The sequence below is a fragment of the Scylla paramamosain genome, chromosome 20, assembly GCF_035594125.1.
Source record: "Scylla paramamosain isolate STU-SP2022 chromosome 20, ASM3559412v1, whole genome shotgun sequence".
In the NCBI taxonomy this organism is placed as follows: domain Eukaryota; kingdom Metazoa; phylum Arthropoda; class Malacostraca; order Decapoda; family Portunidae; genus Scylla; species Scylla paramamosain.
Window position 1 is genome coordinate 20,557,493 of NC_087170.1, and position 16,502 is coordinate 20,573,994.

The following is a 16,502-nucleotide window of genomic DNA, read 5'->3' on the forward strand; positions in this document are numbered from 1 at the left end:
CTACTATTCCTACCACTACTACTACCATTACTACTACTACTACTACTACTACTACTACTACTACTACTACTACTACCACTACTACTACTCTAATCAGTACAGTCAACATTTCATCATCAAGAGCATCATTAGTCAAGTGAATCAGCATACGAAGGGCACGTCAGTAATCAGGTCAAGTCGGTGACGGCGGAGGTACACAGACGCTGCTGGCGGATGGGGAGGGGGGGGGACGGCTGCGCGGGCCACCTGCAGCACAAAGGGACGCAACAATACGCGGCTCACGTGAAGCTGAATACAAACCATTCGTCAGCAGGAGAAAAAGCTGATGCCTTGGACGAAATTCGAACGAAGGATTCACAGCAGCGCCGCGCATCCCTGTCGCGTATTGATATTCTTTATTGTAACCATTAATTTGATCACGCATTAGTCTGTGGGTATTGAGATGCACCGACTGGCTATTTTCAACGCGCATAAAGAGACCCTCGGTGTTGTTTTTTCTCTCCATTTCCTGCTAATATTGCACGGGAATTTATATGAGAATCTAATCCCGCGCGGATATATCCTCCCCTCGACACGCCGTCCCGGGAAACTGATATTCTTATCCTGAAAAGTAAAAGTAATTATATTAAACGGATATCGGTGGGGGTGGTAGTGGTGGTGGTGGTGACGCGAGCCATGGTGATGATATGCAGTGGTGGTAGTGGCCGCAAGCCCTGACGGTGATGGATGCAATACGAGTAACAGTGATAGTGATGGTGGCGGCATGATGATGGTGATGGTGATAGTGGTGGTGGTAATCATGGTATGAGGATAAACGTGGCAGTGATGCTGATGCCAGTGGTGGTGGTGGTGGTGGTGGTGGTGGTGGTGACCTCTCATCATAATACTCACCTCCCGTAGCCTCGCAGGTGAGAGTGACGCTGGTGCCGAGGGGGAAGGGACCCACCACCTCACGCACCTCCCGCTGGCCCGCCTCGTAGACCTGCAGCTTGTGGGGCGGCACTGGAGAGGAGATGCGCGTTAGCGGGGCTCCATTGCCAGACAGGGATGAAAGGAACACAAATGAACACAAATGAAAAACTAGCAAATCTGTACCCTTGTAATTAAGAGAAAGGTTATGATAAGCTACACTCTGACACTGGGGAGGAGAGGCGTGTTAGCGGGGCACCATTGCCTGGCACGGGTGAGAGGAAAGGAGCACAAATGAACACAAACGAAGAGCAAACTAGCAAATCTGTAGCCTTGCAATTAAGAGTAAGGTTATGATAAGCTACACTCTAATTTCACGTAAGAGATATGGGATGGTAAAGATGAAGGTGAAGGAGGAAAATAGGTAACAGTGGAAGGGGAGACAGCTTGGAAGGGAGTACGAGAAAAAAGGGAGAGAGGCAAGAAGGGAGGAAGGTAAGTAGGAAACAGGAGGCATTCTTGTTGGTTTTGTGGGGAGGAGACCAAGGGAGGAAAGGAAGGAAGAAAGACAAGCAGGAAACAGGAAGCAATAAGCAGGTTACAGAGTAGGATTGAAGGGAGCACGAGAGAGAGAGGAGAGGAAAAGAAGGAAATAGGCAGGAAGCAAGGAGATTGGCTGGTTGGAGGCTTGCTATGTAGAAAAAGATTAAGGGAGGAGAGGACAAGGAAGGAAAGGGGGAAGGGCAAGAGGAGGAAAAAAGAGGAGAGGCAATGTAGGCAGGAAGGGCAACTGAGGGAGAGTATAGGGAATGAAGGGAGGAAGGGAGAGAGGGAGAAAAAGTTAAGAGAATTCATGGAGGGAGGGAGGTAAGGAAGGAAGAGGGAAAGACGGAAAAGTAACAGAAAGTGGTTAGTGAGGTAACTGCATAAGGGAGAAAAAAGAAAAGAAGAAAAAAAGGAAAGAGAGAAAAAGAAAAAAAAAAAAGGAGGGATGAGACTCGTTTGTGAGGGCAGGAGGGTGGAAAGGAAGAAAAAAAGGAAGGAAACTTTTAGCAAGGGCAGAAAAGAACCGAAGAAAAGAACCAAAGTGAAGGTGGACGAGGAAAAGGAAGGAATGGCAAGGAATATTAACTGTTGGGGAAGAAGAGGAGGAGGTGGAGGAAGAGAGAGGAGGAAGGGGGTATTATTGCTGCAGGGAGAGGAGGGAGGGAAGGAGAGAAGAAAGAAGAGCCGGAGGGAGAGAATAAAGGTAAGGAGTTATTCCGGAGAGAGAGAGAGAGAGAGAGAGAGAGAGAGAGAGAGAGAGAGAGAGAGAGAGAGAGAGAGAGAGAGAGAGAGAGAGAGAGAGAGAGAGAGAGAGAGAGAGTGTGTGTGTGTGTGTGTGTGTGTGTGTGTGTGTGTGTGTGTGTGTGTGTGTGTGTTTGATGTCATGCAGGAGGGAGGAGGGATATAACCGGAGCAACAGTCATGGGAAAAGTTGCACACACACACACACACACACACACACACACATACTACGAGTCTGCATCCCCAAACTGGCCCAATGAGAATACTAAAAGGGCTTTATATACGAACGTTCCACCATCCTCCCGCTTTCTAAATTACTAAGTTCCTCTGGTGCAGTTCGGACTCCGGTGGCAAATATCATTGACGTTAACACAAAACTTTTCTCCTAATATGATTTGGGAACGAGGAGTTTCGCTACACAGTTGCTCATATTTGGGTCGAGTCACTGACACTGAGGCTAAAGGCTAAAGGCTGAGGGCTGAGGGCTGAGGCTTGGATGAGAGTCCGGATGCCTGGTTGCCTTCATGGGGGGAAGGGCGTCGCTCGTCCGCACCTCGACTGTTTAATTAAGAGATAGGGAAGGAAACAGGGAGGGAGAAGGACGAAGCGAGAAGGAAGAAAGGAAAATGGAAAATGTGTGAAAAATATGGCAAAAAGGGAAAAAGAAAACAATTTATATAGAGGAAGAGAAACAAAGGAACTTTTAAAGCAAGAGGGAAAGAAAAAAGAAAAATAAGCACAAGAAAAGAAGAAGGAAAGGAAAGAGAAATGTATGAAAAGAAAGAGGGTAGTAAGGAAGCAGGGAGGGAAAGATTTATATAGAGGAAAGGAGAAAAGCAAGGTGTTTAATTAAGAGACAGGCAAGGAAAGCAGGGAGATAAGAACGAGAAAAGAAGGAAGAAATGAAAACAGAAAATGTATGAAAAGAAAGAGAGCAGTAAGGAAAAATGGAAGGCGGGAAGAGATATATACAAGAAGACAAAAGAAGGGAGCTGTTTAATTAAGACACACAAAAAAAAAAGGACGATAAAAATGGGAAGAAAAGAAAACTGAAAATCGCCGAAAACGAAGGAAGGCAGTAAGGAAGAAGGGAAGGCGAGAGAAGAATATAAAGAAGGGAAAAGAAAGGACCTAAAAAAAAAACAAAGACAATAATTAGTGAGTCACTCTGAGGGGCGCGAGGGAAGAGAATCGTCGCACGGGAAGCAAGCAGACACCCCACCAGACACTTCTTTCGCCTTCCTCTTGATAGAAAATGGAACAGGCTCATTGTCCCTATTTTTGCCCGGCGTGTGTGCGTGCGTGCGTGCGCATGTCACTGCTCCCCCGCATTGTGTTCGACTGCCGGAGCGCCCCACGTGAATATTAATGCGAGCGACGTGCATTGTGCCTGTCTTTACGGCGATGTATATATATGAATACATTACCTTCCCCAGAGCGTATGTGGGTGGGTGGATGTGTGGGTGTGTGTCGGTGGCTGGCTATCTGGGTGTAGGTTAGTACTGTAGGTATGTGTATGTGTGTGCATGTGTGTGTGAGTGGTGCAGTGCCGGTGGGTACGCGGCCGAAGCTCAAGAACTAATATTTTGGGAGGTATTTCGTACGTGAAATCGTAAAATCTGTATCTTTTGCGCACCTGGCGAGCATTGCTATGTATTTGCCTTATCACACATGTGCATAACACACTGCTATGCTTCCATGCTGCCACGCGTCGAAAAAGCAGCTTCCTGGAACAAGAATGTAAAGCTTGGAGGACTTTTCCTTGCAACTTTGTACTTCAAACAAAACAAAAAGAAGACGAGTATCATTGTTTTATTACTTATTCTTGCATCCTTCCTCTCACTTCTCTGGTTATTCTATGTTCTGCCTATTTCTTCCCCGATACTTCGCGAGGCAAGTTGCGAAATGAAAACGAGCTCTTGGGGCCGTGACGAGAAACACGAGCGCTGGTGATACAAATTTATTCCCGATCGCTTTCATCTCTTGGCTCGAGGTTGAGATTCGCTTGAGGGTTCACAGCTGCCTTCACCTCGCCCTGCCTTGCTAAAAAAAAGTCATGCAACCAAAAGCCGTAATATGTATCTGCATCACCGATTTTTGTTTCTCCTCAGCGCACCCAATACATGCAGTGTACGTGTGTATGTTTAGGTACAAAATGGTAGCGACGCCGGGAACAGCAAAGGAAACGCGCAGAAAAGAAAACGCCGGTCAAATGTCGCCCCAGAAAGGTGAGAGGAGAAAAGTTTTTGCAAGTTGTGAGTTGATTCGGTTCTCAAGATAACCTCGAACTTATCCCCTTGAAAATTTCAGTTGTATAAATGAACTACTCTAAAAGATATATGATGCTATTATTATTATTATTATTATTATTATTATTATTATTATTATCATTATTATTATTATTACTTTTATTATTATTATCACTACTACTACTACTGCTACTACTACTATTACTACAACTACTACTACTATTATGATCTTCCCCCTCCGGCAAGCCGCTCCCAGCCTATCCTCCCCGTGAAGGAGCCGCCTCGCCGGCAGCGGATCAGTCAACAAGGGGGGTTGTGGAGGGCGCCCCGGGGTGGCAGCGGCGCGCCAAGCCTCTTTTCCCTGCTTGTACTCAGTCAGTCAACCGACACAGCCGCTGGCGCTGTGCTTGCGTCGTGGAAATGGCAACAAAGTGAAAAATATTTGTTGCGAATTTGATCCACGAGAGAAGTTTTCAGAGCAAGTCCTCGGCTGTCTGTGTTTGACGAGTAAGGACCGTCAGTGTTGGTATTTGCCAAATGTGCTTCCGCTGCTTTTAAACTTGCAGAACGGCAGTTTTTGCGGCACATTCGCGGCGGCGGGTCGCGGAGGAGGCCACGTCCAGCGCGACAATATGATTTCATAAAGGTGAGGTGAGAGACGAGAACCGCTTTGTGGCCAAGTAAAGGGGAGGGAAGAGGGAAGCTTTGCATTCACCAGTAACAGCTGTGAAGGAGCGGAACACACGTACACATAAGTCACTCCCTATTGTGATTTGGAATAAGCAAACACACGCACCGCCTCGGCCAGTGAAGTATGACAAGTATCTTCCCATGTATTGTATTTCTCTCCTGACAGTGACAAAGGAATATTCTTGTGTGTATTGTGCGTGTGTTCATATATATATGCGTGTGTCTGTGTGTGTGTGTGTGTGTGTGTGTGTGTGTGCGTTACCCGTTTATCTAACTGTCTATTTCTGCCCATACGTTATTCCCTCAATCTGTCTGTAAGAGTGTGCATTGTGGAAACACCTCAACCGCAGTGTATCCCCAAAAGGCAGAGGAGGGAGAGGAGGGAGAGGAGGAGCCGGTGGTGATGGGAGATGTGGAGGAGGATGAAGGGTAGGAAGAGGGAGAAGAAAGAGAAGAGGAGGGAAGAAGAGGGAGAAGGAGGAGGAGCAAAAGAAAGAGGAGGCAGAGGTGCCGTGTCGTTGGCGGTGATGACGGAGAGCCAGGAAAGAAAAGAAAGAAAGGAAAGAAAGAGAAGGAGGAGGAGGAGGAGGAGGAGGAGGAGGGCAGCGACGACTACGAGAAGCAGAACAAAGATGAAGGCGGCCGTGGAAAGAGAGAGAGCGAGAGAGAGAGAGAGAGAGAGAGAGAGAGAGAGAGAGAGAGAGAGAGAGAGAGAGAGAGAGAGAGAGAGAGAAGCAGAAACAGAAACAGAATCAATCAAAAAATAAAAAGACAAGACACAAAAAGAACGAAAAAAAACCTAAAAAAAAATAAAAAATAAAAAAGTAAACACACCACCTCCCTGGGGCTCGGGACACTTACCCACGACCAGCAGTTTGACTTGAAGATTCCTGGTGGGGGACCTCCTGAAATCCACCCGGCAGCGATATTCCCCGTGGTCCTGCGGCTCGACACGAATAATGTGGAGGCCGGTGGGCGTGGAGGTCAGGTTAAAGTGCGCTCTCTCTCCCAGCGCCGACCAGTGCATGGAGGAGGTGAGCGTCCCCGTGCGAGAGTCGATGCTGAGGAGGAAAAGAGCAAAACATGACAATAACAGTGAAGGCGCCGCGTGTAGGATGGCAGGGCGGGTGTCTCTCGTACAGGGCCCAATCTTCCTACCGGGATGGACGGCCTTGTTTTTGCGTGCTCCTCCTCCTCCTCCTCCCCCCTCTCTCCTACCCCTCCCACAACCATGCGAGTGTTTGTGGCGGCCAAGTGGAATGGTAATAATGCGGGGATGTAAGCGACTACCTGCCTGAAGGGTGAAAACAGATTTAACGAAGTGGAAGGAAGAAAAAGGTGGGATGAAAGGATGAAGAGGAAGAAGAAACAACAGCAGAAGCATCAACAACAACAACAACAACAACAACAACAACATCAACAACAACAACAACAACAACAACAACAACAACAACAACAGCAACAGCGATAACAAGAATAATGAAACAGACAGACAATGAAAGATAAACAGAGCAAGCAAGAAAGAGAAGAAGAATAACTGCAAGATCAAAAGAAGAATCAGAATAACGAAAGAAAAGGAAGAAAGAAAGTACAAGAGGGACAGAAAGGAGAAACTAAAAAAAAAAACTATAAAAGAGAAGAAAAAGGAGAGAAAAGATGAAGAATGCCTGGCTAAGAAAAATGATGATGATGATGATGATGATGATGACGATGAAGAGCAAAAAAAAAGAAAGTCCTAATAAGAAGAGTAGAAAGCAGTACAGGAATCAAAGAAAAATAAAATCATCACGAGAAACGAAAGTGAAAATTGAATGAAATCCAGCAAAACAAGATGAACAAAAGAGGAATGAACAATAGAACACAAAGCTTGCTGGTGTTTTCTTTTTCATTTCATTATAACTGATTAATTCTTACCACAACCATTATGCTGCAGAAAAAGTATTATTTCTTTTCCACTTCATAAAAGGAAAGCGCTGCCCTCACTTAGTAAGAGGTAATTTAAATTGATTGCTCCATCACACACACACACACACACACACACACACACACACACACACACACACACACACACATACATGCGCGCTCACAGTAATGCAAGAGTCAACCATTCCCTTCACTCTTCCATCTCTTTCAGGAGTTAACTCTTGAAATTTGCCTGTTTATATTTTCTTTCCGTCTTCCTACGACTTGAATTTTTGTAGAAGAGGAGTATCAAAACACCTCTGGGCCAACTGTATTTATAGGTCTATTTGTTTTTGTTTATTATACTCTTTCTCACTTTGAGCGGCAAGTTGAGTCGAGTATTTTAATTTCCTTTTTGATTATTTTCCCCTGACATGTAAACACACACACACACACACACACACACACACACACACACACACACACACACACACACACATAAGCTCTACTCAAATTTTCGCTTTCACATCAGAGGAGTTCCTTTAAAATCCGGACAAATTTGATGGAATTACAGCAGCTCGCGGTGAATGAGTCTTTGACGCTGACAAGAGATGCGATTCTCCGTGTGCAAATTTTCCAGCCACTGGAATACACAACTGAGAGACTGCTGACCTCATTACGTCCGATTCAGAACAACAGCACTTAAGCTCACACTCGCATCAGCATTCACCCTGACACTAGAACATTGTGTGGTATTTTAAGGGTAGTTCTCATCTTACGCATGAAAAACTGAGGGACTGCATTTCACTTAGGAAGGGACACGTTCCAGTAAAAACTATATACAAATGAGTAAGAAACAAAACATCTTTATCTGTCTACAAGTACACACAGGTGAGTAGTGCAGAAAGACCGGGACGACAACTCTGCTCACTCCATATCAAGCTGACTGACGGGCTGCATTTCAAAGTTAGAGAAGGCACTAAGTCATTCTTGTCAACAGGTACACACATAAAAGTTTTACCGCTACGTAAAAGCAACAGTTCTATAAAGACAGTCCTGCTCTTTACATGTGAAGTAAACTGACAGACTGCGCTCCTCAAGGGAGGGACACGTAAGGTCAGAGAGGACGACTCTTTGTTCTTCTGTCGAAACATATATACAAAAGCACACAAAGACCAGTAGTACTCGTATGATTAGTAGCACGGTATAGGCAATTCTAATCTACACACACCTAGAAAACTGTCGAGTACGTTTCACAGAAGAAACGAGTCTTTCACCAACACGTATATACATCAAATCCTTTATAAAATAATCTGAATACTATAATCAGAGGAACTATGAAGGCAATTCTGATACGCCAAGAAAACTGGTGAGATGCGTCCCACAAAGGGCGGGACACGTTAAATCAAAGAAGGCATCACGGCCCTCCTCCTTCCTCTGTCAACACGTGGACGCTTAAAGTAAACAGAGGAGAGGAAGGCAGAGCATCACGGTAATCCACTGAGCCAATAACCTTCAATAGCCGCGTGCAATCACCGGCTGGCCATTGGCGGGTTGCAGTGGACGCAGGATGAGACAGTCACCGTCACGAGTGGCTAGAAGCTTCCTGTCATCAGCATCACACCTTTGGACTCCCTCACTCAAGCATAGGCCGCACCACCGCCTCCCATTCTCTAGTTCACCTCCCTCTAAAGCAGAACCTCAAGTCCCTCCCATTCTTAAATCTTCCCCATAACACCACCAATGTCTCCCCACTCCCATTCTCCCTCTCTCCCTGCAGTCTCAAAGTGCCTCCCACCCCTCCCATTCTTCCCTCCCTCTCCCTATTGTCCCAGAAGTGCCTCCAGTTCCTCCCATTCTCACCTCCATCCCTCCCCAAACACCAGCAATATCTCCGATCCCTCCCATTCTAATTTTCACTCTCCCCCGATTCCAGCAGCGCCTCCCGCCCTTCCCATTCTCCCATTCTCACCTCCGTCCCGCCCGCCGTAACCTTCCCCACACTGTCCTCTCATATACATCCTCACCCCTACGAACTTTCGCGCTCAAAAACAGCGGAAGAGGCTAAATGAGAGTACTTATAAACTTAAAAGCTGTAAAGTTGGGATGAAGTTCATAATTCCACCACATGGGAACAGAAGAGGCGAACGTGAGTAAGTGAGAAGGGAATGCAAAAAAATAAATATTCACGCAATAAACGTAGCATAAGTGAAAACGTGATATTGGAGAAAGAAAAAGAAGAAGAAAAAAAAAGAAACAGAGAGGCCAGTGCTAAGGGCGATGACAGGCCTAGCAGCACAGACGAGGCAGGATAGTGTTAAGAGGCGCCCGCCCTATGCAGTCTTCCCTTCCCTCACACTCTTGTCGCCGTTTGTCGGGGCTCAATCTAGGTAATGAAAAAAGTTCACACGACGCGCCCACCCCTCGCTAAATCATGCAGGGAGTTCAGGGCCCGTGCTCCTCCTTAAAGCTGCTATTTGCCCGTCCCATCTTTTCCTCACAAAATGAGAAAACTCAACGTTGCAAATACAGCGGACGAGACGCAAAAAAAATAATAACAAAAACACAATTCAATTTCAATCAGAGGTTTCGATGTGTTTCCTGATGAATCTGATGACGCTGATGGTACGAAAGACGAAGACAATAATGAGAAGGAGGTGGATGCGGAGGAAGCGAAGGAAAAAGACAGCCAGGGACCAGCGAAGTCGCCCTCAGGAATCACTGCAGCCCACACCTCGCCCTCTGTCTCATACTTGCGCCCCAAAATTGCTTTCCGACCCACCGCTGCCGACTCAAATGAGCAAGGACGGGACTAGGAATAATGAGAGAGAGAGAGAGAGAGAGAGAGGAGAGAGAGAGAGGAGAGAGAGAGAAAGAGAAGGGGGGAGGGGGAAAGAGTCAACGCAAACCAACAAAGAGACAGATAAACACAAATACACAGAAAGAAAAAAAAAACCACGCACACACAAAGAAAACGGAGAAAAAACAAAAGGAAAGAAAGAACAATTACTATTTTTATACACCTAATATCTCTCTCTCTCTCTCTCTCTCTCTCTCTCTCTCTCTCTCTCTCTCTCTCTCTCTCTCTCTCTCTCTCTCTCTCACCCGCGGGCCACAAAACACAAAACCCTCCCGTGCATACTGCCAGGAACACGGAGCCGTAAACAGCACGCGATGGTTACACTACAATGTTGAGCCAGCCAGCCCGTCCGCCCGCCAGCCAGCCAGCCATTACAGTTACACGCGTCACCCTGTCCCTTCACCCGCCGCCCGCCCGCCCACCACCTCCCCGCTACGCTGACTAAAGGCCGTACGCTAATGGGCTTCAGGTAGGCAGGGTGGGAGGCACGGAGCACGTCAAAGCACCGCCAAATGTATTAAATATAGAGTGAAAAGTGACTCCCGTGATGAATGGTTTCGCCTCCAGGTCTAATGAGATGAGTATAGGCGCACGACCTGCTGCAAGTCTGTCGCTGGCTGGGGAAAAAAATTACAGTTCCATGGCTGGCGTTCGTGTGTGTGTGTGTGTGTAATGGTGGTGGTGGTGGTATGATGGAGGTGGTGATAATGATGATTTATGATTAAAACATTGATTCATTGATTGAATTAATGGCGCCACAACAACGGGATCAATTAGCAGCGATATGATTATAACGGTAATGACTCTCCAGCGTAAGTGATGATAAGGACTGATGGATTGGTTAATTAATTGATTGATTGATTAACTGGCGCACCAATGGGAGGACACTGGAGACATGATAAGGGTGCAGAGTGTGTATGGAAGTGAGTGGCAGAATGAGTAATTTTAAAACCATATAGAAGTGTACTGGAATATTTAACTATCAAGTAAAGAATAAGTTTTCCTAGAAGGCAGGAAACGAGGACGGACGGGAAAGGCTGTGGGGGAGGCGAGTGGGGCCTTAGAAAAATAAAGGGAGGGAATCTATGTAAAAATATGGAAAAAGAAAAACTAAACTGGGAAAATAAGGAGGGTAAGGAACACGACCACACACACACACACACACACACACACACACACACACACACGCATACACACACAGACGCTTTGAAGCCCAACATCCTTAACATCATTAGTTCCGTTGCCTCTCACCAGCGGCGCCATCTGTTGTGCTCCACACTCACTCAAACACCGCAATATTTTGGCCCAAAAAGCGAAACGAAACGCGTTGGTTTAAAGATCCTGAACAAAATTGATGAAATGAAAGCAATGGAAGAGGAGGAGGAGGAGGAGGAGGAGGGGAGCTGAGGGCGCAGGTGGTGACGATGAAATAAATGTTGGTGTTTAATGTTGAGGAAAGTTCATCACCATTCCCTCCACCACCGCCACCAGCACCACCATCACCACCACCACCACTGCCATGACGTTACGTCCCACCTACCCTCACACCGCCTCGCAAATCCGCCTCTCTCCCCGCCTCTCTTCCCGCCTCTCACTGCCTCGTCCCCCTCCCCCGTCCCGTGCCTCTGCCTCTCCCCATCCAGGCCACACAGAGGTTCGACGGATGCCCTCACCACCCCATCGCTCCTGCCACGCCCTTCCCGCCCCCTTCTCCCTCCCCCTCAGCTTTACCATCACATAAATTCTCTTTGCCTAATTGTTCATATTTACGGCGGATATAATTTTCCAGGAAAGACAAACCCCAATTTGTTTACGTGACATTTTGGCAGCAAGAGCGACCTCTGGCTCATTTCTATTGCTTTTGTCCTGCTCTCCCACACACATTTTTAATCTTTTCTGCCTCATGCCTGAGTTAGCGTTCATTTCCTCATCATTTTATTTTTATTCCTTTTGCCCTAACGTCTAGCGCATTCTATCCCTCTCTTCTTTATGCATATTACATTTTTATTTCTCTCATAAGTTTAGCATCATATCTCTCTTGCACTCGTATCTTTATTCCATTCCTCCTACATGCTTGTTTCTATCCTGTGCCTCTCATCCGCCTGAATTCATCCTACCCTGCCAGTCTCACATGCATGGTCAGTATTTAGAAACATTTTGCTCTCTCATCACGATTGTTTTTAAAGGCCACGTACATGATTAGCCGTGTTCTCAAGAGTGTTTCTCCAGTTAATAGTAGAGAAATCTTGTTTATCTGTCAGTACAATCATAAAAATACCTTTTGAAATGTGTCACTTCAACTACAGCCTTTTGAATATAGTGGAGATGAGGCGGAGATGGGTTTCAAAATATGGCCCACGCTTGCTTCTGTGCTATTCCCATTTTCTGTCTCTCTATCTATGTCCATCTCGTCTCAGTTACCGATCTCCATCCTATTCCTCTCATGTGGCTGAATTTTATCCTATTCCTTTCACCTGTCAGCCGCAGTTTCATCTTTCCATTTTCTTAGAACGTGGTGCATTTTACTCTCCTCGCCCTCTTTCCATTGTGCATCAATTGCTTCACGTCAGCTCTGAGGGGATTAAAAGGGGATGCTTAAAAAATATTGCTTGGGTTAATTCGCAGTTAGAATTCAAGAAGAGGAAAGTTGAATAAAACTTTTCCGAGTCTGTGTCAAAACCGAAACTAATGACGCTTTCAGTCCTCTCTCTCTCTCTCTCTCTCTCTCTCTCTCTCTCTCTCTCTCTCTCTCTCTCTCTCTCTCTCTCTCTCACTCTCTCTCTCTCTCTCTCTCTCGTGAAATATTTATTTATGTAAATGCTCAAAGGTGCAAAAAAATTAAGACGAATTCTTGAGGCGAGTGGTGCGCAGACGAGCATTAGGACGAGTGCATAATATGGAGAGCCGCGCACCGCCGCCAGGGACCGAGGCTGCAGGCGCGGCTTCGTCTGGCTCGGGGAATAAAGGGTCGGTTCGGTTCGGCCGTACGCGCTAAACGAACGAATCAATGAAACAATTCTTCGTTACTGCCGATGCTTCGCCGACGAATGGACACAGTAATACATAACTATGCTTTGGTTCTCCCACCTGTTAGTCCTTGTTTCACCTCGTAGCATTCCTGTACATTTTTAAATTAATATTTAGGATGAATGGTATTCACTGCAAATATTCACGACAAGTAATTATTTCCTAAAGTCAGTAATTCTCCCTTGTCTCAGTTACACACACACACACGCACACACACACACCTTCAGTATCAGCAGCCTAATGATACATCTGATGGAACATAAAACACACCCTATCTTCGGAATAAAGTGCACCATGAGAGTAAAAATGCGTTGCGATAAATAAATTGTGCGGCATGAATCACTTAACTCGGAGCTAACGAACGCTGTTTTCTGTGGACAATTAAAGTTACACGTGGATAAGCCCGCCCAGTGAGGCCTGAAGCTAAATTGCGTCCACTCGCCGTCGCCGTGTTCCAATATGCCCCATATTTCATGCCGTGTTATTTCATAGAATACGCGAGTACAGCTGTGCGGCTTTTATTGAAATTAGAAGTGCGCCTCTCGAAAACCTGCAAGATATGCGAGTATCCACCGACGTCGGATACTCTCTTGTTATTATTATTATTATGATTATTATTATTATTATTATTATTATTATTATTACTATTACTATTATCATCAGTAAAGGTGGTGGTGGTGGTGGTCGTAGTAGTGGTTCTAGTAGTAGTAGTAGTATAGTAGTAGTAGTAGTAGTAGTAGTAGTAGTAGTAGTAGTAGTAATAGTAGTAGTAGTGATGATGATAATAGTAATAATAATAATAATAATAATAATAATAATAATAATAATAATAATAATAATAATAACAATAATAATAAAAATAATAATAATAAGAGGAAGAGCAGCATGCCCATCATCCAGCCAGTGAGCCTCTGGGGGCCGCGGCTCCACAAGTAAGGCTCGCGGCGGCCATGGTAATACTCTTTGTGAAAGCAGTTTACAATTTTTCTATAAATGAAATAATAATAAAACCTGCTCAACACTAACAGGTTCCACTTTGCCGGGAAGAAAATTTTTTTTTAAACTAAATTCTGATACGGAAAATCATGATACATCTTGAAATACATATAAAATCGCATCCCTCGAAGAGACGTTGCTGGATCTCCAAGGGTTCCATGCCCCTAGAGAGCGATGTACTTCAATGGTCCACTGATGAGCCTAAAGCCATGAGAATGATGACCCTCTTGCAGCCCTGAGTCAGCTGTGAGCGGTGCAGGCCCTGAATAGTCAAGCCTTGGAGCGGCAGATGCGGCACTCCACTCAAGTGGCGGTCGCCGCGCGGCTGACGGAGGGTCATCGCGCCCTGAGAGTTGCCGCTGAGCCAGTGTTGTAGTGTTTGCCCGGCAGGAGCGCCTTCCATGAGCTGAATCCTTTCACCTCCTCAGATTGAGTCTACGTGAGCCCGCCTTCAGTCGGCGCTTCAGTGGTGAATATATTCCCTCTATTTTGTTATCCACTTTGCAAATGTCAGTGAGATCCGCAAGAGACTTTCCGGACATGTTCATTTTCATATGAATAGAGCGACTTCACAACGTAGACCGTTACGAAGTGTTCCTGGCTACATCTTGTGCCGCCACCCACGCACAAGCCCCAGCCTGTGTCACCCTCAAGCCCGCCTAACCCTATGGCCGTAATTTGGCTCAGCTGAAGAGAGACCACTGCCCTCCACCGCCAATCCGGACCTCATGATTCGTCCTTCCATAGCAAGCATTCTCACAGTAGATTTCTAGCTTTGTATCGTGCCTTAATTCTATAAGCCTTCCTCCATTCCTGGAGAATCTGGCTGACAATGTGTTCCCAATACATGGTATCAAATAGCAGTGGATCACACGCCCTTAATGGATGAAGCTACAAATAAAGATAGAGATAAATTCTTAATATACATTATCTACGAGAGAGTGAAGAGAAACTTTCTTTATGCAGAATATCGCGTGTCTCCGGGGCAGGTAGTTCTTGGCAAAGGGGGGAGAGTAAGCAAGACCATATTACACCCGGAGCCTTCCCAGTTACCCCTCGTCACACACACAAACACACACACACACACACACACACACACACACACACATGCACGCAGCAGTCAGGTGGACCCTCCCGCCCCCAAATCCTCAGCGGCCACATCTCATGGGACATTGATCTGCATGGCATCTCATCCACCTCCTCAGCGCCTCAGCCAAGGGCTCGTGCGGCCTTTCCTTGGCTCTGATCGGCCCTTAAGGCAGAGGCAGCATCGGCCTGTCTCCCCACTCGCCCCGTCACAACACTCACGTCACACATGCAGTAGGAATGGCGAGCATGCCGCACACCACTGTCTCCACTTCCGCCGCCGCTTCAAATCACTTTACATTGAACCACTTCCCTGGTTTCAGATCCTCAAGAGAGATATTCGTATTTGGCCTTTCAAGTGACACAGAAAACTGCACTCAATACTGTTTTTACCACGAATTTGAAACACATGCTTGACTGCACACGAACTTCTGACATCTGTAAAAAACTCATGAACTACTACAACTCAGAGAGAGAGAGAGAGAGAGAGAGAGAGAGAGAGAGAGAGAGAGAGAGAGAGAGAGAGAGAGAGAGAGAGAGAGAGACTCAGTGATACAACCGGTGGTGCTCGCGGTCAGCGGTTCTCTTGCATTATTTTCGAGTCGAAAACGAGTTCTCTCCTGACGGTGACGCTACAAAAAGTAGTTGACGCTCCTTCCAAAAGATCACAGAAAAGGGCAACACAAGAATGAGAAAAAAAAAAAAAAAAGCTCTGTATATTGCAAGACACGATCTTCCCTAACTCAGTCACTTCCTCGAAACACGACAATTAAAGGGCACAATTTACGACCATGTCTTTACTCTAATCTACACTTATTTCCTTCTTTCGTGTCGGTGTAATGATACTCATTCTGCTTATGACTCGCTAATGTTTTCCGCACTCGTGCGTTAATTGTACCCAATCATGTGCTAACTGTTGGTGACAACTTCTGATGCATTATACATTCCAACCTGATTGAGGTATTTTGTGTTAATGACGGAATTCAGGTGATCCATATTAGCAATTAAGGAATGTGATGGATGATTCCCAGCTATCCCCTGCCAGCCATCACCTCGCCGCCCCGCTGTCGCCGCCCCAGCACGACAACACCGGCACCACTCCAGCTGTGTCTCCTCCGTTATGAGTCTGCCTCCCCAGATAATCCGTGGATCCTGAGGGAGCCCTATGAGGGAGCATGAGTCGCCGCCTTGTGAATCCATGCATACAGTAACTCTGAAGAGATGAGATGGGGGACGGGAGAGGAAGAGAGAGGAACTACGCGACCTGGAGCCTTGAACAACATATTCACATTTACAATATTCAGAAATTATAAAAACAGCTCAGCTCACCGGGCATTGACTGATAGAACTCAGAGAAGAATACTTAGAATAATGAATAAAGAACATTCCAGTCAGAATCTGTAATGGACTAAATAGTTCACTGTTACCAGAACTCGCGTCCAGAGGCTGAAGAGAATCTGAACGGTTTGACTGAAAGGAAGGTTTTGATGCGGCTT

At 46.0% G+C, this 16,502-nt stretch overlaps 1 protein-coding gene across 9 annotated transcripts in view; it reads right to left on the minus strand.

The window, feature by feature from the left end:
- LOC135110595 (nephrin-like) overlaps positions 1 to 16,502 on the minus strand; it is a 208,606-nt gene that overhangs the window by 37,775 nt on the left and 154,329 nt on the right. For all 9 annotated transcript variants that reach the window (XR_010273327.1, XR_010273328.1, XM_064023080.1 and 6 more), the window contains 2 exons: positions 5,997 to 6,196; positions 892 to 1,002 (listed from right to left, as the gene is read on the minus strand). Coding sequence is in view for 7 of the 9 variants with exons in the window: in XM_064023080.1 (XP_063879150.1) it covers positions 892 to 1,002; positions 5,997 to 6,196 (311 nt within the window). In the remaining 2 variants the exon portion in view is untranslated. The remainder of the gene's footprint in view (positions 1 to 891; positions 1,003 to 5,996; positions 6,197 to 16,502) is intronic.